General features: G+C 37.9%; 1 protein-coding gene across 7 annotated transcripts in view; it reads left to right on the forward strand.

The window, feature by feature from the left end:
- The window catches only part of ITPR2 (inositol 1,4,5-trisphosphate receptor type 2), a 515,364-nt gene that overhangs the window by 191,912 nt on the left and 298,404 nt on the right, over positions 1-25,048 (forward strand). For all 7 annotated transcript variants that reach the window (XR_015253713.1, XM_086713794.1, XM_025930361.2 and 4 more), the window contains 4 exons: positions 1,720-1,849; positions 4,534-4,591; positions 6,094-6,259; positions 7,259-7,432. Coding sequence is in view for 6 of the 7 variants with exons in the window: in XM_086713794.1 (XP_086569920.1) it covers positions 1,720-1,849; positions 4,534-4,591; positions 6,094-6,259; positions 7,259-7,432 (528 nt within the window). In the remaining variant the exon portion in view is untranslated. The remainder of the gene's footprint in view (positions 1-1,719; positions 1,850-4,533; positions 4,592-6,093; positions 6,260-7,258; positions 7,433-25,048) is intronic.

Raw genomic sequence — 25,048 nt, forward strand, 5'->3', positions numbered from 1 at the left:
GCTCGTAAAAGAGACTCTTTGGTGTTTGTTACCCTTCTATGTTATATGCTCTTCAAAGGCAGGTCTTATATCCTTGGCAACTTTTTTGTACCCTCAGGTACCTTTCTTAGTACCTGGCTTAGCAAATGTTTATTCACATGAAGCATGTTTGTTGCCCATAAGGAGCATAGACGGCTAGCAGAGGAGAGAGAGAGACAGAGAATAAATAATAGATGTTAGGTAGCCAAGAGACAGATAGGTGTAAATAATGGGTTGGGTGAGCAAAAAAAGAGAATGGTTGGTTTGGATTGGGGAACCAGGGAAAGCTTCTTTAGAAAAGGGATTTAAACTGGATCTTGGAGGGTATCTCAAAGGCTAGTTGTTCTGGGTGGAAGAGAATTTTCAAGGTAAAGTGGACACTGAACAAATGTGAGAAGGCAAGAAAGAAATATCCAGTGCTATTGGAACAGAGCAGTGTGAGAGGGAGAATGCAAGAAGGGAGGGGGGAAGGACCAGGGAGGGAGGGGTGTGATACAGGAGTCACAGAAATGGTAGGAGATCAGGTCAGATGGTACCATACATGTCCATTATTGTTTACTGTCCAAACGAGGCTCTTTTGAGAGTGTAGGGGGCACTAATAGTAATTTTACTGCAACAAAAGCTTAAACTAGGCTTATTTCAGGCAAGCTGGGATGGAAGGGAGCCTCGTATTAAACCACTTCTTTATTGTTTCCCTTCTCCACTCAGAAATCTGTAGCACATACTTTTTCTTTCTCTGATCTCCACTGAAGTCTGTGCAGCCTGATTTAGTTCTTGACACTTTTTTAACGTTTTTATTTATTTTTGAGAGACAGAGAAAGACAGAGCATGAGCAGGGGAGGGGCAGAGAAGGAGACATAGAATCTGAAGCAGGCTCCAGGTTCTGAGCTGTCAGCACAGAGCCCGACACAGAGCTTGAATTCACGAACTGTGAAATCATGACCTGAGCCGAAGTTGGATGCTTAACCGACTGAGCCATCCAGGCGCCCCTCGATAATTTTATAATTATGTTAACCATGCTATATTTTGTTTTCCCAATTCAGGCATAGGCTTCTTGAGAGCAGGGGTTTCAAGTGTTTGCATTCTTCGTAGTACCCAGCACAGGCAGGAACCTTATTGTCTTATTCCCTTAGTGTCTCTCAAAGTGTTAGTTAAGGAGGCAAGGTCAACAACACAATCCAAGGGAAAGCAAGCACCAATGAAGCTAATCCATGGTATATTTGGATGCTGCTTCCTCAGCTGTCCTTTTGTAGCCTAGATCCCAAAGTGATTGTGGTAGCGCCAGAATCCACACTATAGTACCTGGAAGTTTAGCCTCTCTGTGCGTGAATGAAAATCACAGCACCAGCAGTCTCCTCCCAGAGCCAATGTTACCTCCACAAAATGCTCAGTGAAATAGTCATCATTACCTCTTCATCTAGACTCATTGGATACCTTGGTCTGGAATATTCAGAGTAATCATGGGGGAATCGTTTTCTTTTTCCTAAAAAACTGCTTTGGGATTTTACTGACATTGGCTAATGGAAATGCATCACTCTTGTTAGCTTTATGGCTGATGAGCATGTATGCAACTGGAGTGTTAAGAGCTGAGATTTGTAATTAGTTCATGTGAAATGTTAATAGTTATGTTGTTCTTGGTGTAATGAACTGTCATTTTAAACATGATGCTAATAAAATTATGTTTTTAATGCTCTTTTGTAGTTTATACTGAGTGTCAGACTGGATTATAGGATCTCATATATGCTGTCAATATATAAGAAGGAATTTGGAGAGAACAATGAAAACGCTGAAGCATCTGCCAGTGGCTCTCCAGATACATTACTACCATCAGGTACCTCCTTTGTGACAATATTTACCCCGTAGCGTTCATATTTTAAGGCATAGTAATATTTCTAGGAGACACAAATGCAGAAACCATATCCACCAGTGACATGAAGGAACTGAGACAGAGCCTAGAACGTCTTGGAGGATGTTTGCAGTTACTTGGTGCTAAGTCCTCAGAATGCAGTTAATTTTGTAGCCTTCACAATTCGATGAGGGAGAGGTACTGTTTATGTGCCACTTTACAGATAAGAAAACCGAGGTCAGATGGGTTAAATTACTGCCTAAAGGTCACAAAAGTAGTGGAGGAGGGATTCCCTCAGAGGTCTCTCCAGTTTCAGGGCCTGAATCTTGTAATAAGCACCATACCGTGTTGGTGAAAGTCCAAGGGAGACTTTTTTGCTTGTTCAAAGAGCAGTGTGAAATGTAGCTTTTGGGAAGAAAGGTGATTTTTAGGAAGCTGTTGCCCAGCTCAAGAACAAAGACATGGTATCTCTCAAAGGTCTGAATGAGGGTGGTGATGTGTGTGTGTGCGTGCACTTACTTTGCATGGTTATGAACTGGTACCGTATGTCAATTTTTCACATTTAAAAATGTAAGAATGAAAACCACTCTTATCTCCGTGTGTAGGAGCATAGTGAAGAAAGAGCGTAAGAATTACTGTAAAAATTTTGTGACTGTAGAGAATACCTTATGAAACCTAAGAAATACTACATTTCCATGTTTCTGAATAGGTCAGGCCAGTAACAGCAGTCTAGAAACTACTGTATTAAAGATTTAGCCAGGTGACTGAATTCTTTTTCTGAGGATCAGATTTGTGTACAAATATGAACTGTTCTTCTAATCACAACCAGTATGAAAGTGTCAGGGAACCTCCTCTTTTTTCCCTGTCATTCAATTTGGAAGGAATGATTCCGTGATTGTAAGTGTGTAGTTAAAATGAGTGGTAGACCGGGGCGCCTGGGTGGCTCAGTCGGTTAAGCGTCCGACTTCAGCTCAGGTCATGATCTCGCGGTCCGTGAGTTCGAGCCCCGCGTCAGGCTCTGTGCTGACAGCTCAGAGCCTGGAGCCTGCTTCCGATTCTGTGTCTCCCTCTCTCTCTGCCCCTCCTCCGTTCATGCTCTGTCTCTCTCTGTCTCAAAAGTAAATAAACGTTAAAAAAAATTAAAAAAAAAAAACATGAGTGGTAGACCAATGTCCTGCTCTCTGACTCCTTAGAACCATCCAGAAGGCAGCATGCCTCTGTAGATGGGTTAAGTTTGCCTACATGAGAAGTCACTTCTGGTACATTTGCAACAGTATTGTTTTTATGTTTCCCAGAAGTATAGAACCCCAGAGGGCCATTTCCAGGAGTCACGTGGCTGAACCAGAGAGCCTAGCTGGCGGTTGCATTGACAGTATCATAAAAATTATTGGCTCTCAGAAGCCAGACTTCTGGAAATAGAAGCTCCAAGTGTCAGTAAAGTATGGGAGGGAACCCCCAGAAAACCAGTTCTTTCTGATTTACCTGATCTCTTTCATTGGTTGAGTCTGGAAGAGAGAGCTTTCTGGGGAGAATTCTTTTTCCTTTTTTCTCTTTCTTTCTTTCTTTCTTTCTTTCTTTCTTTCTTTCTTTCTTTCCTTCTTTCTTTCTTTCTTTCTTTCTTTCTTTCTTTCTTTCTTTCTTTCTTTCTTTCTTTCTTTCTTTCTTTCTTTCCTTCCTTCCTTCCTTCCTTCCTTCCTTCCTTCCTTCCTTCCTTCTTTCTTTCTTTCTTTCTTTCTTTCTTTCCTTCTTTGTTTCTTTCTTGCTCTGCTTTGTTTTGTGCTTTGGAGATGAGAAATAAATAATGTACTTATTTAAATGTGTTATTTTTAGGGGCGCCTGGGTGGCGCAGTCGGTTAAGCGTCCGACTTCAGCCAGGTCACGATCTCGCGGTCCGTGAGTTCGAGCCCCGCGTCGGGCTCTGGGCTGATGGCTCAGAGCCTGGAGCCTGTTTCCGATTCTGTGTCTCCCTCTCTCTCTGCCCCTCCCCCGTCCCAAAAATAAGAGACAGAGCATGAACGGGGCTCGAACTCACGGACCGCGAGATCGTGACCTGGCTGAAGTCGGACGCTTAACCGACTGCGCCACCCAGGCGCCCCTTAAATGTGTTATTTTAAGAAAGATATCTTCAAAATATTGGTGGTGAGGATGGGTGAGGAATCATGATTGGTTCACATAAAAAAAATTAATGTCCCATAAGAAGAAGGGATGGAATTGTAGAAGAGGAGCATGTCTGAAAGGACCATGTTGTTTGGAAATACCGTAACAGTTACAAGGTTCATTACTGCTATATTTTGATTCTTTAAAAAACATATTTAAAAAACGTCCTTCCACGTCATCACCCAGTTAAATTATGTAAGTGTGTGTGTGTGTGTGTGTGTGTGTGTGTGTGTAGCTGATGCATATATATATGTTTATACAGGTGATGCAACTTTGTAAATGGTGCTTTCTGATCTAAATATATCTTTGTAGCAATATATGTTTCAAAATGTAAACTTTGTTTAAAACATTGATATGTAAGTGAAATTATATTGCGGCTTTTTAAACTGTTGACTTTTCCTGGCAGGAAGGAATGAAGGCAAAATATTTTTAGGTGTGCTAATATCAATATAAATATTGTGACTCCTAATTATGATAAGATAAAGAATGGATTTTACCCTTTGTCTTTGTAGCGATTGTTCCTGATATAGATGAAATCGCAGCTCAGGCAGAAACGATGTTTGCTGGAAGGTATAGTAACACGTCTGTGGCTTTATCTTGTGAATACGATTTTTGCTTAGAATTTTATTGATACTTTGCTATTGTTTACCTCCCGACATTTATTTAATTTTAGATCCTTTATTGTTGGCAACATAATTTCTGCCAGAAATGAAGCTGCTAATTTACTGTAGAAGAGGAAAGCCTAGCTTTTCTTTTAGGTAGGCCAGGGGGGAAAAGACAAGAGAGATGAGATCAGTGTATTGAACTTTTCCCTGAATTCTTTTTGCTTTTCTTCCCTCAAATAATGACAGCACGCGAATGCCCTTTAAGTCCCCTGGTATCAGTAGCGCTGTGTCTTGCAAAACATCGCTTGCCTGAATCTAAAAAAATTTGAGGCAAGGAAGTAACTTCTTTCAATGTTATCATTAACTATTTGTGAGAAATAAAGCTATTTGCTGCCTGTTGGAAATATCCATGATTAAAGAAAACATGCCTCTGGCATGGCTACCCTCCTTTGTTACTGGGAGCCCCGACGTTTATTGTTTTAAAGTTGCTTCTTTCCTTTTCAGAAATGAAAACTAATAGCAGTAAAAAAGAAAAGTAAAGGAAAAAAAAATGAACCTGAAATGTCTAAACTACAACTTACTGAGTTTCTAGCATTCATTTCTGTTATAGGTTTGCCATGAGAAACTAAACAAATTTCACACTAAGCCCTTTGTTGCATTTTCATTGGTTAGAAAGACAAACAAGAATGAAGAATCAAGGGAACCAAAAAGGATTTTTATCTCTAGTGAACATTTGGTTTAGCTTTGTTTTCATGTTGTTTTGGTGGATTTTGTTGTTGTTATTGTTGCGTTTTCCTATTCAAGTATTTCATTATTCCCGAGAAGAGATAGATAATAAATCAGTGTATGATTTTTCACCTTGAAATAAATGGACCTCTTCCTCCAGTGCGGTCTTGCCCAGTGTCTGAGTATAGCAAAACCCAGAGCAGCTCTGGTGATTGTGTCCACATGTGTGTGTGTGTGGGTGTACGCCCTTGTCCTTCTCCCAGCTGTCACTACCTGTCGTGGAGGGGTCTCTAGGGTTCTGGGGAAAGTCAGCTGTTGCTGTACATCCCTCCTAGTATCTCTTCTCAGTACTAGAGTCGAGATTTTTTTGGATCGATTTAGGTTTCTAGCCTTTGTCTATGTCGAAGTGAGCAACTCATCCTGGTTGGCCTCGTACCTTCCCAGTACGAGCTCTGAAAAGTCTTCTGTTCTGGGAACCCCCCTCCATCTCAGACATATTTGGAGGGTTGGTCACCCCTGCTTTTCGTGGACACATACACAGGCTTTTCTTTGTGCTTTGTTTCTTGATCAGTTACATGAGGGGGGGGAAGAAAAGTGTAAAATTATTTTGCTTTTTATTTTCCAGTTTTTTGGGGAGGAAAGGAATATATAGCTCTGAGAATGTATACATAATTTGAATACCACTTATGAATAGATTTTATGTAAATATAAGCTATTGTAGAATTATTGTTGGTTTTATAGAAAGGAGAAAAATCCAGTTCAACTTGATGATGAAGGAGGCAGGACATTTTTACGGGTCCTCATTCATCTGATCATGCACGACTACCCGCCTCTGCTATCAGGGGCCCTGCAACTACTGTTCAAGCACTTTAGCCAGAGAGCCGAAGTTTTACAGGCATTTAAACAGGTAAGATTGAGTAGCCCCTCAATGGTGCCAGAGCGGAAGCTCTGAAAATGTTGTCTATAACATCCAACCTGACTTCATGGTTGCAGAGTTAATGAGACTGTGAGGCTTTTCCTGGAGATGCTTTCTATTTTTAAAGATAGATGTGGCCTTGTCTTAAGCCAAGACATGATCTATTTTAGAAAGAGTTCCCCACGAGTGATTTTCAGTTAATATCTTTAATGTAAATGACAGGCACAAAGATTTAGGAAGGTGCTGGGGGGTAATACCATATTAGGAATCTTGTTGCCACGGCTATTATTTTGACCCCAGACTTTACTGATAAATTTGGATAGGACAAAATGTATACAGGTGAAAGAAAGGAACTGTTTTGGATAGAATCTTTTTTTTGTCATCTGAATGACATCAATCTTGAGACTATTCATGAATAATACCTAAGTGCTTACATGTGTTTCACTAATATTTATTTTATTTAATAAAGGGCTGATCTTCATTAGGAAGTTTTATAAGAATCTATTAAAATATGAAATAATTCCAAGACTAAACACATAGACATAATAATGCATATATTTGGATATGTCATATAATACACATAAATTATAATAAAATCAAAGTTTATACCATGAGGTTTAGACTGTATCAGAATTTTCTTCCATTTATTTTTGTATTTTTACCTCTTTTCAATCACATAGACTCTTGGAGAAATAAGCTTTAGCAGTGAAACTAGAGTTGAGGTATCTTTTATTTTACATTACTCCTTAGCACTCTGCTAGGACTCACTTTTTAAAAATTTATAATTCTTTATATATTGGCTTAGTGTTCACAGATACCTCCAGGTAAGTTTTCATGCTCAATATACATCTAAAATATCCACAAATATTCTAGAAACATGAAACTTCAACTGAGGAACAGCTTAAAAGACCTGGGATTTTTGGCATAATTGAAATAGGAATGAAGGAATTTCCTTAAGTACATTAAGGATTCAGAATTTTCTGTTTCCAGGTGCAATTGCTGGTGTCCAATCAAGATGTAGATAACTACAAGCAGATCAAGGCGGATCTAGACCAGCTTCGACTCACTGTAGAAAAATCTGAGTTATGGGTTGAGAAGAGCAGCAGCTATGAGAATGGAGAAATGGGTGAAAGTCAAGTAAAAGGTGGTGAAGAGCCAATTGAGGTTCGTTTTCAAGATATTTTTGAAAATAATGATTTTTCAATTTCTTAAGTCATATGCCATCTAGCCAAAGTTGTTCATCAAGAAAAATTTTATTCTGAGTAATACAGCATCAACTTTTTATTTGCCAAATCAGTTAACTCCATACACCTGTATTTTGGAATTAGTTCTCTCCAATTGCTATCACTTCTTAGCTCATTTGCCTACTTTTTCACTCTCTCTCCTTTTCACGATACATCTGACAGTCCAGGAATCAGGACAATAGGATGGAGTGAGATGGACAAAGAAGGAGTGGGTCCTAAGCATAGACTTGAATAAAGAGGTGAAGTTTTGTCACCACCATTCACCGTGGCTATTTACTGCCAACCTGTAAATTATTCCTTTCTTTATTGCATATCCTTATATAATACATAAAAATAGCTAACTGGAACAATCTGCTTTAGTGACAGCATGAAAATAGCAAAATTCTGCATTTGCTCTAAAGAGTGGTAAGATGGTGATTCTAAGTCTTCTGTTGTATAGGTTTTAGTTTTCAGTGGGTTAATTAGTTGCTGTTTTCACATTTCACTAAATACTAAATAACCATCTAAATTTTTTAAAACTGTATTTTAATGGTAACACTTAGCAGACCAATGCCAACATCATAATCGATAAGATATTATTTCTTAAATGCCTATCTAGTGTTTTATTTAGTTGTTTTTTAATCTGTAGGAATGTAGACTATTTAGGTAGGGTTTGCCTACCACAGCTTCTCTGTTTGTTGGAATACCCAAAGTATTGTGTAGTGAAAGGTGAAGATGGAATGGGAAATAATTTGAGTCCTCAACATGTGGAAAGGGAAGTTCCGCTGGTGGGTTCCTTGTCTCAGGACTACTTACCACTAATCTGCACAAAACTTTTGACTGAATCTGTTAGCACCTTTTTCTATGATTTTATAATGTAAGTTACTAGAATGTAGAATTTCTACTCCATATAAATTTCTTTCATGACCAGATTTGTTGTTGTTGTTGAAGTAGAGTTCTTCCATAGCATATTTAAGAAATAAGAGGACATTTCGTATTTATTTAGTACCTGCTATACATCAAGTCTTAAAGCAGACATTTTCATACACGGTATCTCATTTTGTATGTTACAACAAACTTTGGAGAGAGTTAGATCACATTTCTAAGGATGAATCAGCTGGAGCTCAGAAAACCCAAGGATTTCGTCACTATTAGGCAGCTCTGCGTGACTCAGCTGAGATTTTAACTTGGGTCTTTCTGATGGTACATTCCAGGCTCTTTAATGTAAGACTGCGCTTTCTGATATAATATTTAAAGGTAATAAGAGATGTATTATGCTTTCAGAAGGTTGGAATACCTCTTCCTTTTGCAAATACATAATTTGTACATGTTCTAGAGAATAAACATAACGTTGCTTCCCCTTCCAGAACATTGGATTTTTAAAACTAAAGAACAGCTCTAAACCAGAGATAAAAGTATTATGCTCTTTGTAAAAGTTTGCAAAAAATCAGTTAAGAGTATAGGTGAGATGGTCCATGAAAGATGTGAGTCACTGGTCTGAAGTTTAAGTTCCTAATTACTGAAAGAAGTAGAGAAAGACCCTCTATCGTAGTGAATATCCATGGTACCCCTTCTCAGTTTAATAAGCAATGTTTTGATGTAAGAAAGGAGAAGGTGTTTGATTGAGGATGCCTTCGAAATAAAACTGCATTCCGTGTGGGTTATAAATCTATTTTTCTAGGGATTTCAGACGAATATAAGTCAATGAAGCTGGAATTTATTTATTTATTTGTTGAGTACAGGATTTATCAGTTCAGAAAATGGTGATAATTTTAGGCACTTGAAGCAGGAAGTGATTTAATACAAGCAGTTGTATTTTTGAAAAGTCTGGAGGCGTACGCTTCGGAGGCTGCCCCTGGACTATTGATTTCAAGGTCAAACAGTCGTAGCTACGATTCAGAGGTCAAGAAGCTTCTTTGGTTGCTGCCGACACTGCTGCTCCAGCGCCACTGACTCACACCTGAAAAAACATGTGACCAGATAATGGAACACTCCCGTCTATCAGGATTTTCTTCTCAGCCCTTACAGACACAGAAAGATGGCCTTGAATGCATAGGGTATTAAGAGCATGGGTTTTGAGGTCAGATACCCTAGAATTTGCCACCAAGTATACGTGTGACTTTGGGCAACTTATTTTAATTCCCTAAGTGTTTTTTTAATAGTCTATTCAGTGGACACAATAATGGCACTTAGCTCATGGAAATACTGTGAAGATTAAGTGAGCAAGCTGTGCACAAGGCGTGTCAGTGAATAGGACTCCGGTGGGAAAATATAAACAATAAGGTGACATGTTATCTACCAACACGTCAAGAAGTAAGGCTCCAGCTTTAATTCATTCATTTCTCAGTGTGGTAATTATTCACAAATAGACTTAATTTCGAAACTGGTCTTTTCATGGTTGCATCATGGCAGCAGCGTCCTAGACATTATGCCCCTGCGTGACAACACCAGGAAGGGTTATCTATGATTTTCATGCATTTCTGAGTCTCCTGTTTAGCAGCAAGAAAACCTTTTCCAGGCATCCCTTAGTAGGTTCTATCTCATGTCTACTTGACCAAAGCAGGGCCACATGTTTACCTCTAAACCAATGGATTACAAGATTAATTCAGACTAAGTAATAGATGATCCTCAATCTCCAGGATACCCTCCCCTAAATTACAGTGGGAAAGGATAGATACTAGAACAAAAATGAAATCTACTATCAAGAAAGAACAACCGACAGCATCTGCCAAAGTCAGTAGTCAGTGAATGCTTCTTATAATTATTATTGGTTTTTATGTACAGCATATCGTGCTGTTGACTATGATGGATATCGAATTATGAAATCTTAGGGTTAAAATATACTCATAGGGGTATCAAGTCCAATTCCTGTGTGATATTTATTTTCTCTCTGAATACCTCACATGAGATATTTCTTAAAACCAAACCACCCTTCTGTGATGGCAAATTCAGTAGCTCTTGAGGTAGCACATTCTACTGAAATGAACACGTACTTTAAGAAATAGAATATTACCAGTAAGGAGTCCCTGCAGTCCCTCCCCATATCCCAGAAGAAATCATTCTCATGAGTTTATGATTATTCCCTTGCTTTTCTTAATGGTTTTATCACACATATTTGTATTTCTGGAACATGGGGCATTTGGGTGGCTCAGTTGTTTCAGTGTCTGACTCTTGATTTCAGCTCAGGTCATGATCTCATAATCTATGAGTTGGAGCCCTACATGGGGCTCCACACTGGGCATGAAGCCTGCTTGAGATTCTCTTTCTGCCCCTCCCCTTTTCATGCACACACACAAACTCCCTCTCAAAAAATAAATAAATAAAACAAAAAAATATGAAAAATATTTCATTTAGTCTGTTTTGGGTATATTTTTGTCCTCCATCCTTGTTTATATATAGCTGTAACCCATTGATTTTTTTCTAATATATATTAGAATGCGCATTACATTTTATGCACATGTTTGTCTAGTTAACTGTTGGTGGACATTTTCATTCTTTAAAGTTCTAGCGTTTTTAAAGAAAATTTGCTACCAAAAGAAATGCTACTTTGAAAACTTTTGTATGTCACCCGATGCACATGTTTAAGAGACTCTTCCAATTAAAAACTTAGATGTGAGACCTGAAACTATAAAAATCTTACAGGAAAACACAGGCAGTAATTTCTTTGACATTGGCTGTAGATATTTTTCTACATATGTCTCCTAAGACAAGGGAAACAAAAGCAAAAATAAACTACTGGGATTATATCAAAATAAAGGCTTATATTTATTTTTTAAAATGCTTTTATATTTACTTTTATTTTAGACAGAGAGAGAGAGAGAGAGAGAGAGAGAGAGCATGAGCAGGGGAGACGGGCAGAAGGAGAGAGAGAGAATATTAAGTAGGCTCAGTGTAGAGCCCAACATGGTGCTCAATCCCACGACCCTGGGATCATGACCTGAGCTGAAATCAAGAACTCGGACACTCAACCAACTGAGCTACCCAGGTGCCCCCAAATAAAAAGCTTTTAAACAGCACAGGAAACCATCAACAAAACACAAAGGCAACCTACTGAATGGAAAATATTTGCAAATGATATATCTGTTAAGAGGCTAATATCCAAAATACATAAAGAACTTATACAACTCAGCACCAAAAAACTGAATAATCCAATTAAAGGTGGGCAGAGGACCAGGGTGCCTGGGCAGCTAAGTCAGTTGTGCATCTGACTCTTGATTTTGGCTCAGGTCATGATCCCAGGGTCATGGGATTGAACCCCATGTCCAACTTTGTGCTGAGCATGGAGCCTGCTTAAGATTCTCTCTTCCTCTCTCTCTCCATCCCCCCCCCCCTTGTCCCTTCCTCCTTCTTGTACTCTTTCTCTCTCTCTAAATAAAAAAGAAATCTACTTAAAAAATGGGCAGAGAACATAAGTAGACATTTTTCCAAAGAAGACATACAGATGAACAGCATGATAAGATGCTCAACATCACTTATCATCAGGGAAATGCAATTTGAAACCACAATGAGATATTGCCTTACATGTGTCAAAATAGCCAAAAATCAAAAAGACAAGAAATAAGTGTTGACAAGGATGTGGAGAAAAAGGAACCCTTGTGAACTGTTGGTAGCAATGTTAATTGGTACAGCCACTGTGGAAAACAGTATGGAGGTTCCTCAAGAAATTAAAAATAAAAATACCATATAATCCAATCATTGCACCAGTGGGTATTTACCCAATGAAAATTAAAACACTAATTCAAAAAGATATATGCAATATATGTACCCTTACTTTTATTGCAGCATTATTTACAGTAGCCATGATGTGGACACAACCTAAGTGTCCATTGATAGATGAATAGATACAAAGATGTGGTGTATGTATGTGTACACACACACACACACACACACACACACACACACACACACACGAATATTACACAGCCATAAAAAAGAATGAGATTGTGCCATTTGCAACAGCATGGATGGACTTAGCATTATGCCAAGTGAAATAGGTTCGACTGAGAAAGATAAAAACCACATGATTTCATTCATATGTGGAATCTAAAATAAAACCAATGAACACACAAGCAAAAAGCAGAATCAGATCTGTAAGTACAGAGAATAAACTGAGGGAGAAAGAGGGGATGGGCAAAATGGATGAAGGATAGGAGATCTAGGTTTCCAGTTAGGGAAGGAATAAGTCACCGGAATAAAAGGCACAGTACAGGGGATATAGTCAATGATAATGTAATAGTGTGGTGTGGTGACAGATGGTAGCTACACTTGGTATCATAATATAGAGAGAAGTTGAATCGCTATGTTGCACATGTAAACTGATGTAACATTGTGTGTCAACTATCCTCAAATTAAAAAAAATTAAAAAAGAGACTTCAGGATATATATTTAGGTGTAAAACATCTAGTGTGTTTACTTTTACCAAATAATGCCAGTTGTTTTCCAAAGACCAAGTGACACTCCCTCCAGCAATATATGAGAGTTCCTTATCCTCATAACTGCTGGTTTTTTCGCTTTTCCATTTCTGACAATTGGGTGCATTGACACATTTTCTCTGTTGTGATTTTGCTGGCATTACTCATGAGGTTGAGCATATTTTCATATGCTTATTGGCCATTTCACTTCCACTTCCATTTTAGATTAGGTTAAATTTTGTATGGGCAAGTTAGGTCCTACCAATCCATGTATACCTACTACTGAGGCTAAAAATATTAAAAAAATTTTTTTTAGTATTTATTTATTTTTGAGAGAGAGACAGAGTGTGAGCGGGAGAGGGCGGAGAGAGAGGGAGACACAGAATCTGAAGACACAGAATCTCCAGGTCTGAGCTGTCAGCACAGAGCCCAACGCAGGGCTCGAACTCATGGACTGAGAGATCATGACCTGAGCGGAAGTTGGATGCGTAACTGACTGAGCCACCCAGGCGCCCCAAGGCTAAAAATATTTTTGACTGCAAGTCATGATTATCCTATCCTATAAGTTCAACCTTGCATACAATCTTTTCATCTGTTATTTCTTTTTCTCTTACTTTGTTGTATTGGTAAGATTTTTCCAGTATAATGTTGAAACGATAATGTCTTGCTATCCTTGTCTTGCTTCTGATCTTTAAGGGAATAATTTTAATATTTCACTGTTGAACATAATGTTTATTATCCATTTGTTTTGTAGATACCCTTTATCAATTATAGAAATCCCCTTCTATTTCTAGTTTGCTAATTTTTACCATGAATGGTTATTGGCTTTAATTAAATACAGTGTAAGCATTTATCAAGATTATGTTCTTTTTCTGTAATCTTAATCTGCTAACTTTTAAAAAGTTTTCATTGAAGTTCTAGTTACTTAACATATAGTGTAATGTTAGTTTCAGATGCACGATATAGTGATTCAACACTTCCATACATCAGCCAGTGCTCATCACAAGTGCACTCCTTCATCCCCATCACCTATTTCACCCATCCTCCCCTAATCTGCTAATTTTTAAAAAAAATGTTTATTTTTATTTATTTTGAGAGAGAAAGAGAGCACAAGGTGGAGGGGCAGAAAGAGAGGAGAGAGAGAATCCCAAGCAGGCTCCCTGCTGTCAGCACAGACCCCACTGTGGGGCTTGTGGGGTTCGATCTCACGAACCATGAGATCATGACCTGAGCCGAAATCAAGAGTCGAATGCTTAATTGACTGAGCCACCCAGGCACTGCTAATTTTAATAGCATGACTCATAAATAGAGCTTCTACCATAGTAACCTTGCATTCTAAAATAAATATATCTTGGTGATAATTTTTACATTGCTAGATCCAGTTTGCTAATATTTTGTTTAGGATTTAACATCTATGTTGTCAGTGATACTGGCCTGTAATTTTCCTTCCTTGTACTGTTCCTGTCAAGTGTCAGTAGCAAGGTTAGACTGATTTCATAATAAAGTGAGTTGCAAGATCTAATCCTTTCTGTGCATATGATTAGATATCTATTCCATAAATTTTTTTTTTTTAATTTTTTTTTTCAACGTTTATTTATTTTTGGGACAGAGAGAGACAGAGCATGAACGGGGGAGGGGCAGAGAGAGAGGGAGACACAGAATCGGAAACAGGCTCCAGGCTCTGAGCCATCAGCCCAGAGCCCGACGCGGGGCTCGAACTCACGGACCGCGAGATCGTGACCTGGCTGAAGTCGGACGCTTAACCGACTGCGCCACCCAGGCGCCCCTATTCCATAAATATTTTTAAAAATATTTTTTATAGTTTATTTATTTATTTTGAGAGAGAGAGCGAGCATGAGTGAGAGGGAGGCAGAGAGAGAAGGATAGAGAGAGAATTCCAAGCAGGCTCCACGCTGTCAGCATGGATCCTGATGTGGGGCTTGAACTCACAAACCATGAGATCATGACCTGAGCTGAGGTCAGACACTTAACTGACTGAGCCCTATTCTGTAAATGTTTGACAAAGCTTATCTGTGAATCTGCCTGGGCCTTGGATTTAGTTTGTGGGAAGATTTTAACTACTGATTCAATTTCTTTAATGGATATAAATTAATTCAAATTTTCTATTTTGGGTCAGTTTGTTTTATTTTTCTGGCCATATGCTTTCGTTTTCAAATTTATTGGCCTAAATTTATTGATATTCTTTCATTATCTTTTAACATTTCTTCTATCTCTTTAGCTTCAGACCCCTTTTTTATTCCTGATATTGTTAACTTGTGTTAAATTTTTCTTTTGCCCCTTTTGATTTCACTATTTGTGTTGTATACTTCTGTGGGTTCTGACAAATGTACAATGTCATGTGTCATCTTACCAGCATTGCACATATTTTGGTCACCCTTTTTAGTGAATCCATTTTTGGCTTTGTTGAGCTTTTGGTTTGTTATTTTGTCATAGTTATTCTGCTATAACCTTTTATGTTTCAGATTTTAAAAAATTTAACGGTATAATTTCCTTCTAAGGAACTGCATTCCACAAATTTTGACAAATGCCATTTATATTATTGTTCAATATTAGATATTTTAAAATTTCCATTATGACTTCTTCTTTCTCCCAGAATTACTTGGAAATGAGTTCTTAAATTTCCAAATGTCTAGACAAAATTTATCCCTTTTTGTTATTGAATTCTTAATTAATTAACTTGTGGCAAGAGAACGTGGTTCTGTTGCCATCAGTTATCCAAAATTTGTTGAGACTTGCTTTTTGGCCTATTATATACCATCAGGTTTTGTAAATGTTTTATGTGGGCTTGAGAAGAATGTGAACAGGCATAGGGTTCCTTGTATATGGGTAGTAAGTCAAGCTTATTGTGTTTAAAATTTTTCTTAATGTTTATTTTTGAGAGACAGAGAAAGACAGAGTGTGAGTGGGGGAAGGGCAGAGAGAGAGGGAGACACAGAATCCAAAGCAAGCTCCAGGTTCGGGGCTGTCAGCACAGAGCCACTGCAGGGCTTGAACTCACGCACCATGAGATCATGACCTGAACTGAAGTCGGATGCTTAGCCAACCCAGCCACCCAGGTGCCCCAAGCTTCTTGTGTTTGAATCATTTATCTACTTACTAATATTTTTGTTTTCTTGACATATCCGTAATTGAGAGAGATTTGTTGACATTTCCACTACAATAGTAGGTTTATGAATTTTTTCCTGTAGTTTTATTAATTTTTACTTTGTATGTTTTAAGGCTATTTTTGTTTGCTTGGTTTTCTTCCACTTAACTTTTTAAAAAAATTTGTGTATAGTTGACATGTTTTAAAAACTTTTTAAATGTTTATGTGTTTATTTTGAGGGAGAGAGAGAGAGTACATGCACACAAGCAGGAGAGGACAGAGAGAGAAGGAGAGAGAGAATCCCAAGCAGACTCTGTAGCGTCAGTGCAGAGCCTGATGTGGGGCTTGAACTCACAAACCATGAGATCATGACCTGAGCCAAAATCAAGAGTCAGACACTTAACCAACTGAGCCACCCAGGTGCCCCTAGTTGACATGTTTTAAGGCTATTTTATTTGATGCCTATAAATTTAAGATTAGTTTTTTCTGGGAAAACACCTTTTATCGGTTGAAAGATATTTTCTCCCACTTCTGATGATAATATTTCATGTCTTCAGGCTTCCGTTGGTACTGTTGAAAAGTTTGCTGTCTGTTGAATAGTGGTGCTTTAATTCTGAAACTGATTAAGTGTATGTTAAAATTTATGATTGCTTCAATATCTGTTAATTTCCTTTTCATGTTTTCCCTACCTGGGACTTTGTGCTGAATTGGAATAATTTTTTTAGACTCATATAAGTCTCTCTTTAAATATGTCTTATCTGCAGTCCACCTACTGAGTTTGTAACTTCAGTCATTATATTTTTTCATACTTGCAATTTGATTTTTAAAACGATCCTTTTGGTCATTTTTCATCATCTTTTGTTGCTTGCTAATTTTTGTGATTCCATATGGCTATTTTTTAGACTGTGTATAATAATTCCAGGATCAGAATTCCTTGGGTAATTTTTTATGATTCTCACTCATGTTGCCTGTTTCCTCATATATTTGGTCATCTTTGATTATGAGCTCATACCTTTTTTTTAATAGACTTTTTTAGAGCAGTTTTAGATTTAGAGAAAAACTGTGCACAGAGTACAGTAAATTCCCATATACTTCCCCCATGGTCATATTATCATTAATGTGGCACATTTATTCTTCGATAAGCCAATATGGATACATTACTATTAATTAAAGCCCATAAGTTTACTTTAGGTTTTACTATTTATGTTGTACAATTCTATGGCTTTTGACAAATGCATAACGTCACACATGGTATCACACAGAATAGCTTCACTGCCCTAAAAATCCTCTGTGCTCCACCTGTTTGTTCTTCCCTTGTGAAACCCCGAGTCCGGGAAACCACCGATCTCTTTACTGTCTTTATTTTTTTGCCTTCTCCAGAACGTCATATGGTTGGAATCGCACAACATACAGTTTTTGGAGACTGGCTTCTTTCATTTAACAGTACACATTTGAGGTTCTTTTATGCCCTTTTGTAACTTGCTAGCTCATTTCTTTTTATCACTGAATAACACCCCATTGTTGGATTGACAACAGTTTATCCATTCACCTATTGAAGGACATCTTGGTTGCTTCCAGTTTGGGGCAGTTACGAATCATGCTGCTGTCAACATTCGAGTGTGGGATTTGAGCTCTTATGTTTTCGACTTCGGGCATGGGGGTTGAAATTGGGCATATTTTCCTCCTGAGTATTTGTATTTGTGATTGCCTTGGCCTGATGCCAGGGGTCGCTGCTGGCCTGAGACCACGATGCTTTCTTCTCCTACATCTGTCTGAAGGCAGGAGTCTCAGGTTTAGTTCCCCAAATTTGACACTTGCTTAGAACTGACTTCATCTGTGTTGCTAGCATTGGCATTTACCTTCAGGAAACCTTATCATATTGCCTTGAAGCTTAGAGTTCTGATTTGGTTTTAGGTTACTTTTTTTCTTTTCTTTTCTTCCTTTCTTTTTTTTTTTTTTTTTTTCCAGTAGATGGAAGATGGGGTTTTGGAGTTCTCCTTTGTTTTCTGTGAGCCCAGAAATGTACTTCAAATAGGTTCTTTATCTAGGATGTATCTGTTTTGTAATAGGAGGGTCATTTGCAGTTTTAAGTTTGCTACTCTTGCAGGAGTCCATGGGAATGTGTTTACTTAGATATTTAGTAATTTAAAAAATTTATTATGAACTTATATCCTATGGAACTTTATATGTGTAATTCCTCTGAGGGTTATGTTTAATCTAGAGAAAATTTCATGTTCTCATTTTGTAACTGTATTAAACAATCTTTTTGGCTTTGGACCTTTGAGGGCCCTTTAATAGTGGGAATTCTAGTCACAAATCTTTTTTTTATAACTTTTTTAAATGTTTTATTTATTTTTGAGACAGAGAGAGACAGAGCATGAGCAGGGAAAGGACAGAGAGAGAGGGAGACACAGAATCTGAAATAGGCTCCAGGCTCTGAGCTGTCAGCACAGAGCCAGATGCAGGGCTCAAACTCACAAACTGTGAGATCATGACCTGAGCTGAAGTCCGATGCCCAACCTACTGAGCCACTCAGGTGCCCCCCTAGTCACAAATCTTAAGTGAAAATGGGCTTGTCTTTGTATGCAGGAGCTCAGGAGAATTCTTTTTTTTTTTTTTTTTTTTTTTTTGGCTTTGACCAAGCCAAGGCTAAGTCAGGTATCCCTTTGTTCTTCTTTGGGCCACATCTTTTCCTGGTTTATTATTCTGGATATCTCCTCTAAGGATTCCTGGTTTGAAGGCAGGGTCTCTAGTCAGAACTCCTGTCTTCCTTGGGATTCAGGCTTTGTTTGCTTTCCATTGTGTGAGTGAGACATATTTAAACTCAGTCTCCAGGTTATAAGACATGGACAGATGCCCTGAGGGCCAGTCCTGTTTGAATCCAGTGGTTGACTACTGCTTGGAAATTTTGATGAATTTTTATGTTTTCTGGCCTCTATTTACTTCCTTTTTTAAATTTTTACTAAAAAAGGATTTTTTTTCCAAAATGGGATATTTAAAAGGTTTTATCTATCACTTTTAGATGTTGTACTTGGAGGGGTTTCTCCACACTTCTACTTTGTCATATTGGACAGTTCTTAAGTTTTCTTTAAACTCTTCAAACTCTTCTTTATTTTGAGCCCATACATTTGTCCTTTTAATATCTGTTTACTGATGTAGGTTTGAGGCAATGGGGACCATATCTGAACTGTCTCTGTTGGATTACTGTTGTGCCTCTCTAGAGCAAAATCCTTCTTTTGAACATTCTGCTTAAAGTGTAATTTCAATTTCTTCCCCATCATGCCTATGTAAACCTTTGTACACACCTAAACTTCTCATTTCCCTCCTTGAAATTCAATATCTGCAATCAGAACTAATGTTCAAGATATGGCTCTTGTCCTCAAAGAACGAACGTGTGCAAAACAGTGTGACAAAATGGATGATTAAATACTGAACTGTGTTTGTAAAAATGAGGGAGGATTCACCGTGGGCCTGAGGACTTGGAGAGGGCTACACTATTTTGAAGGGTTGGGAACACTTAATTAGCTAATAGATTAAAGAATAGTAGCAAGAGAAGCAGAGTTCAACAGGAATAAGTGGTCTGTATTTGACGTGTCTGGAAACCGGGAGCCTCTGAAAATTCTTGGGTTCGGAGGTGAGTATACTATCTTGGAAAGTTTAGTCTGTCAGAACAAGAGACTAAAGGTGGGGACCAAGTAGGAGCCTCTTGCTTAAATTGAGGTGTGAGGTTATGCAGGTATGAACTAGGGCAGCAGGGGTAGAAATATATATACATAGGTGGGTAGATTGCAAAGACAGGAGAGTTTTGCATTTATAATAGCCTAATACAAGGAGAAAAAAGTGAGAAACTACAAAGTTACTAACATACACAGCCAAATAAGCTATGCTTTGCAATGAACCAACTGTCAAAGCTCGTGACAATTTATTGTCAACAGGGTGAAATATGTCACAATATCAATGGAAACAGCCAGTAGCAGGCAGCATGCACTCTAGCAGGCCAAAACAGATAATAATCCTTTGTTGTTCAGTAAATCTTTACAAAGGCTCTAAACACAGAATGATTAGCATTGTTTTAAAATGGCTCATAAGGGTCTTTGTGCCTGCTTGGATATCAGAAGACCAGATAACGTTAATGTGATTCTTTATTTTTAAACGTGGTTCTTCATCTTAGTAATAAAAAATGTTTCTTATAACATAACATAAAAGTTTTTTTTTTTTCTTAATGGTAAGACACCTTTACCTTGGGCAAGAAATGTGAATCGACAATCCATCTACTAATACTAACAAATCTCAGCATACGATCCCAAACTCTCCTATTATTGTAGTTGATTCTCTTATAAATAGGGCAGAGGATGGGGTGGATTTGGTCCTTAGCAGCTATGAGTTTTATTACCTGTTGTATATTATATTTTCTTTTATTAAACTTATTTTCCAGGGCATTAGAAGACTGTACTCTCCTTGTTGAAAGATTAAAGGCTAGAATAGAACAAGTTGCCAAATATCAGTAGTATTACTAATTCATCACATTCAAATATGTGTTGAATTCTAAACATAGGAAAGAGGGATTAGTTCAGAAAAACATATTCAAAGGGGTTAAGTCAGGATTGCCGTTCACATCCATGCATTATAGATTTATATCTGCCCATTTAATTTCATAATTTTCTATTCTTTTAATGGATGTGTAATGTAAGGAACAGAATTAACTGAAAAAATATCCTTGGATTTCCAGACAACAAGCTGGCTGGACTGTTTTGGAGGTCAGAGTAGGGAGTGTGGGAGGCAGTGTCTTCTCTTTTGAGTGTCTGTACCCAGTTCAGCTTCTGATGGGCAGAACTATGGCTTCCAGTCCTCAGCCAGAACTGTCCAATTTCTATGGACTCCTAGGTGGTGTTCCTGATACATTCCTATAAACAGTGGGCGCCTAAATCCAGACAGCCTAGTGCCCAAGATATTAGTGTGCACCTTCATTGCTAGATTTGCTCTCACACTTCCCCATAAGAAGTTACTACAAGGTGGAGTAGGAGCAGTTGCTCAGAAATCTAGACCCATGCTGCTGTTTGGCATAGTACCCAGCCCCTACGTGGGGTGATGGAAGGATGGGGGACACGTGCCTTTCTTGCTGACACTTGGCTTGTGCTTTCCCCCTTGCCCAATGAAACTATTCTTTCTCTATGCTAAGGGATGCTAGGGGGTCATCCTGGGCATGTGGTAACCGCAGAGGAGTGCATGTGGTGTGAGAGACATTATTCCTCACTTTATCTCTATGATTATTTTAAACATAAGTCCTTGAAGATTTTGCATTTCACTGGGAATGATACACTCTCATTATTAAGGATTTTTGTTCTCTTAGCATCAACTTTCCTCATAGGTATTTGAATTTTCATTTGCAGATTTATCTTAGTGAGAGAATGAATTTAAATCCTTCCTGTCTTCTCTCCTTCCTTTTTCTCCCTTCCCTCCATTGTTTTTTCTCTATTTCTCTCTGGGCACACCTTTCTCGTCTCATGGTTTTTCTATTACCTCCATATGCTATTATTCTTTAAAAGCAAAAACTGGTTTCCATTCTTTGCCTACTGCTTCTGATCTTTTTTCTCTGATAAGCAAGAAGGCAAGGAGGCAGATCCCTCTAGAAGGATATCTTGAAAGAAAATTGTGCTTTTCCAAGTGCTAGTACTTGGATTCTGCACAGCAGGAAAATAGTTCTACATAAACTTTGTTTCTTCAGCAAAACTTCTGATTGACTAACTCTTGACCAAAGCAACGGGTACAATTTCTAACCTTCATGGCTTGGTACAGATGGAGTCCATGTGCTTTAGACAGAACCTTCCTACATGTCCTGCCCAATGAAGGACACTGTGGCATTTGCATTAAGAACTTTTGTCCATTGATTTCGGGGCATGCTTTCCTGAATTTTCCTTTTCTGGAATTTGTTTTCTTATCTCCATTTTTTAAATTTTGCCACAGACCTTGTTGTATATTTATTTCATTTGTTTATATAACATTACATATCCTGTCTTTGCCTCTGAGCAAATGCTACTGAAGGTGATTGCTTAGGTGAGTGCCACAAAAATAAGTCCTTTCACAAGATACCCATCCGAAAATGAATTTTTGGTTTTGAGCCAAATGCTACTTTTATACATCCTCATTCCATTTGGTTATAATGCAAATTCTTAAATGTAATGCTTACATCCCCTGAGTTTGTTTCTTTGAATTACTTCTACTATAAGAGTCTTTTCCCTTCTTGTCTTTTGGCCTACATTTAAAATTAATGCTGTTTTAGGATAAACTTAGTATTTCCCTTCTTGTTATAGAGAACAGTTCCTGTCTTGCTATTTTTTTTCACTTTGCCATTTGTTCGCAATTTCATGTAAGTTGTTAGTGAGAATTCTAAGTTTTTATATGGTTTCTTTTCCTCAGCAAGTAGCTTATAAGAATATGATAGAAGTTGATTCATTCACATTAGAGCAGATGTCATTGGACCAGGCGCTAACATTTCTGTAACGCTTGCTTGCTAAAGAGTGAGTCTAAAAGAAGGTGCTGATGGCTTTCCTTTACATTCTGTGTGTACATCCCCCTTCTCACAGCTACATCAGGGAGTGTTGTGATACGATTGTTTCTAGGGAAGCTTCTTTCACACAGCATCTCAGGTATCAGACACAGTCTCTAAGGACTCTATTATATTGCTGTTTTCATTTCCTGTACTGTGCTTTGTTATTCTGTGTCACCCTGTTGACAAAAGGGTTGCCTGTCCTTTCTATGTTTTATATCACTGGTAAGGATTATATTAAAAAGTATTATAGTATAAATACAGTATTGTAAAAAGTGTTATATATTGCTATACTGTAATGGGTTCCTGATGCATTTTTATGAAAACAACTATGAGTTTACATTGAAAAGACCTGTCATCCATTTATTCCCTGTTTTCCTAAATTCCCTCCAGTGCCCTCTAGTGGAACACCCTCTTTTGGTACCTTATTTATCAGAGATATAGATGGCCAAGGAGATTTGGGATGTTTTCTAGGACATCTGATTAAACATCATCAAATACTAATTAAAATGCTGTCAAATGAGTCCATATCGTATTTGTCTTGGGACAAAGGGAAAGGAAATGGGTTTGGGGTAAGGTTAGGAATATGTTTTTACCCTCTAGAAGGGAAAGTATTTGGATTTGAGTTGAAGGAAGTCTGAAGGGAAGTTATCTGCCATTGATGGTGGACACCATCTCTTCTGCAAACTGTAGATCTTGGGCCAAGTCTTCAAGCAGCCTTACATGTCAACCAGAAGCAGAAAGTGTCAACCATGACCCCATAGTTGTCCAAATTAGCTTTACATCCAAGGTCAGATAAGTAGATCTAGAGTGATTTTAGGGATCTGCAACCCTCTAGAAGTCTTCCTAAATGACTGGTATATGACATTACTCTTAGATGGGAGAGAGAAAAAATGCCATCCCACAGTGAGGTTATCATTCAGTTGTCTGAGGAAGGTGACATATATTATGAAGGGCTTTAAACTAAATTATAATAAAAAATATTGATTATTAGATTTTTTTCCCCATGCTTTGGAAGAATCTGGGAAGGGAGAAGGAAGGCATTTGACTTCTGAAGTTGGGAGGATGGTGACTGGTAAATGATGCCACTGATTCAGTTGAATAGTGGTTATAGGAAGAGAAGGCTAGGGATACAGATGGTGAGCAGAATGCTTTGCAGTCTTGCTGACTTGACAACATTGCTGAGGAAGGACATCCTGTAACTTCACTGGGGTGGGAACAAAGAGAAGACATGCACTGAGCTATTTTAATAATGCAGCTGCAGATGCAGGCAGTTCTACATAGTAGGATTTGGAAGGTTTTTGTTGTTGTTGTTGTTGTTGTTGTTGTTGTTGTTGTTGTTGTTGTTTTACAAGCATGATTGCCCTTGTGGAAATTAAGGAGCCAGATTCCCATTAACTGGTGCCAATATTCAACTCATCATATAGTTCATATAAAATTATTTCCCTTTATGATTTTTGCTATTGATATAAAAGCATTTCCTTGACTGATGCAATATAGATTTTGGGGGTTAGCTCTATTCAGAACCAGTATTTGTTTAAGTATTCGCTCTTTGAGTCTCTGCCTAGAACCTTGCTCTCCATCCAATTTCTAGACTCTTCTAGAAATGTCTAGATCCTTCTAGACTATTCTTGCTATATTGTTTCTGAACCTACTGCTTTATGTTACAGTGCATGCTATGCAATTAAAAATCTACCTTCCTCTATAAAATCACTGAATTAAGCAGTTTCCCATATTCCATTAGAGGAAATAAATTCAAATTCTTCTAGATGATAGGAAATAATTATAGTAAAGTGCAAATACTTTTGGAGAGCCATTTTTATTTTTCATCACTGTTGCCAAAAGGGTAATTGGGGTATCTACTATGCGCATGGCTCTGTTCTTAGTGTTACGCATTTTTTTTTCTGAGCCTACTCAGCTTTGGGGCTCTGCATAAGTTACATTTCTACCTTTTGTAGCTTACTAATATTTTGTTTACTAGAATGAAGGCAGGGATTTGTAGAGTTGGCCACTAACCTAAGATCAAAGTTATATAGGATTTAAAATGTATAATAAATTTCTGCCCTTTCTGGAGGAAAACTTTTGGAATACCTTGACTTAGAGCATTTTGGCATCAAAATTAAAAAACTCAAATGTGACTGTAATTATACAATTTCCATATTTTTTAAATTCCCCTGATCTGCTTTGGAATCATCCAGATGTTCTCTGGGTTAATATTTTTGTCCCATTTAATTACACTGAATTATTTTCTGAAATTAAAAGGGGTTGATTTTGAATTCTCTAGTGCTGCCTCCTTTTGTTGACTGCTGGCAATTTTAAATTAAAATAATTATTCTTCATAATTCCCATACTTAGGGAGTTTAGCATTGTCTGTGTCTTCTCCCAGGCTGAACTAAAGAGCATAGATTTGTAAAGTAGTACATTTTGCCTGAGATTACTTTTCTTAAAACAAGACAGCTGCTTTTCCTTCAGGTCATTGTTTGAAAAAATAGA

The sequence above is a fragment of the Puma concolor genome, chromosome B4, assembly GCF_028749965.1.
Source record: "Puma concolor isolate L17-30 chromosome B4, mPumCon1.1.hap2, whole genome shotgun sequence".
NCBI classification, from domain to species: domain Eukaryota; kingdom Metazoa; phylum Chordata; class Mammalia; order Carnivora; family Felidae; genus Puma; species Puma concolor.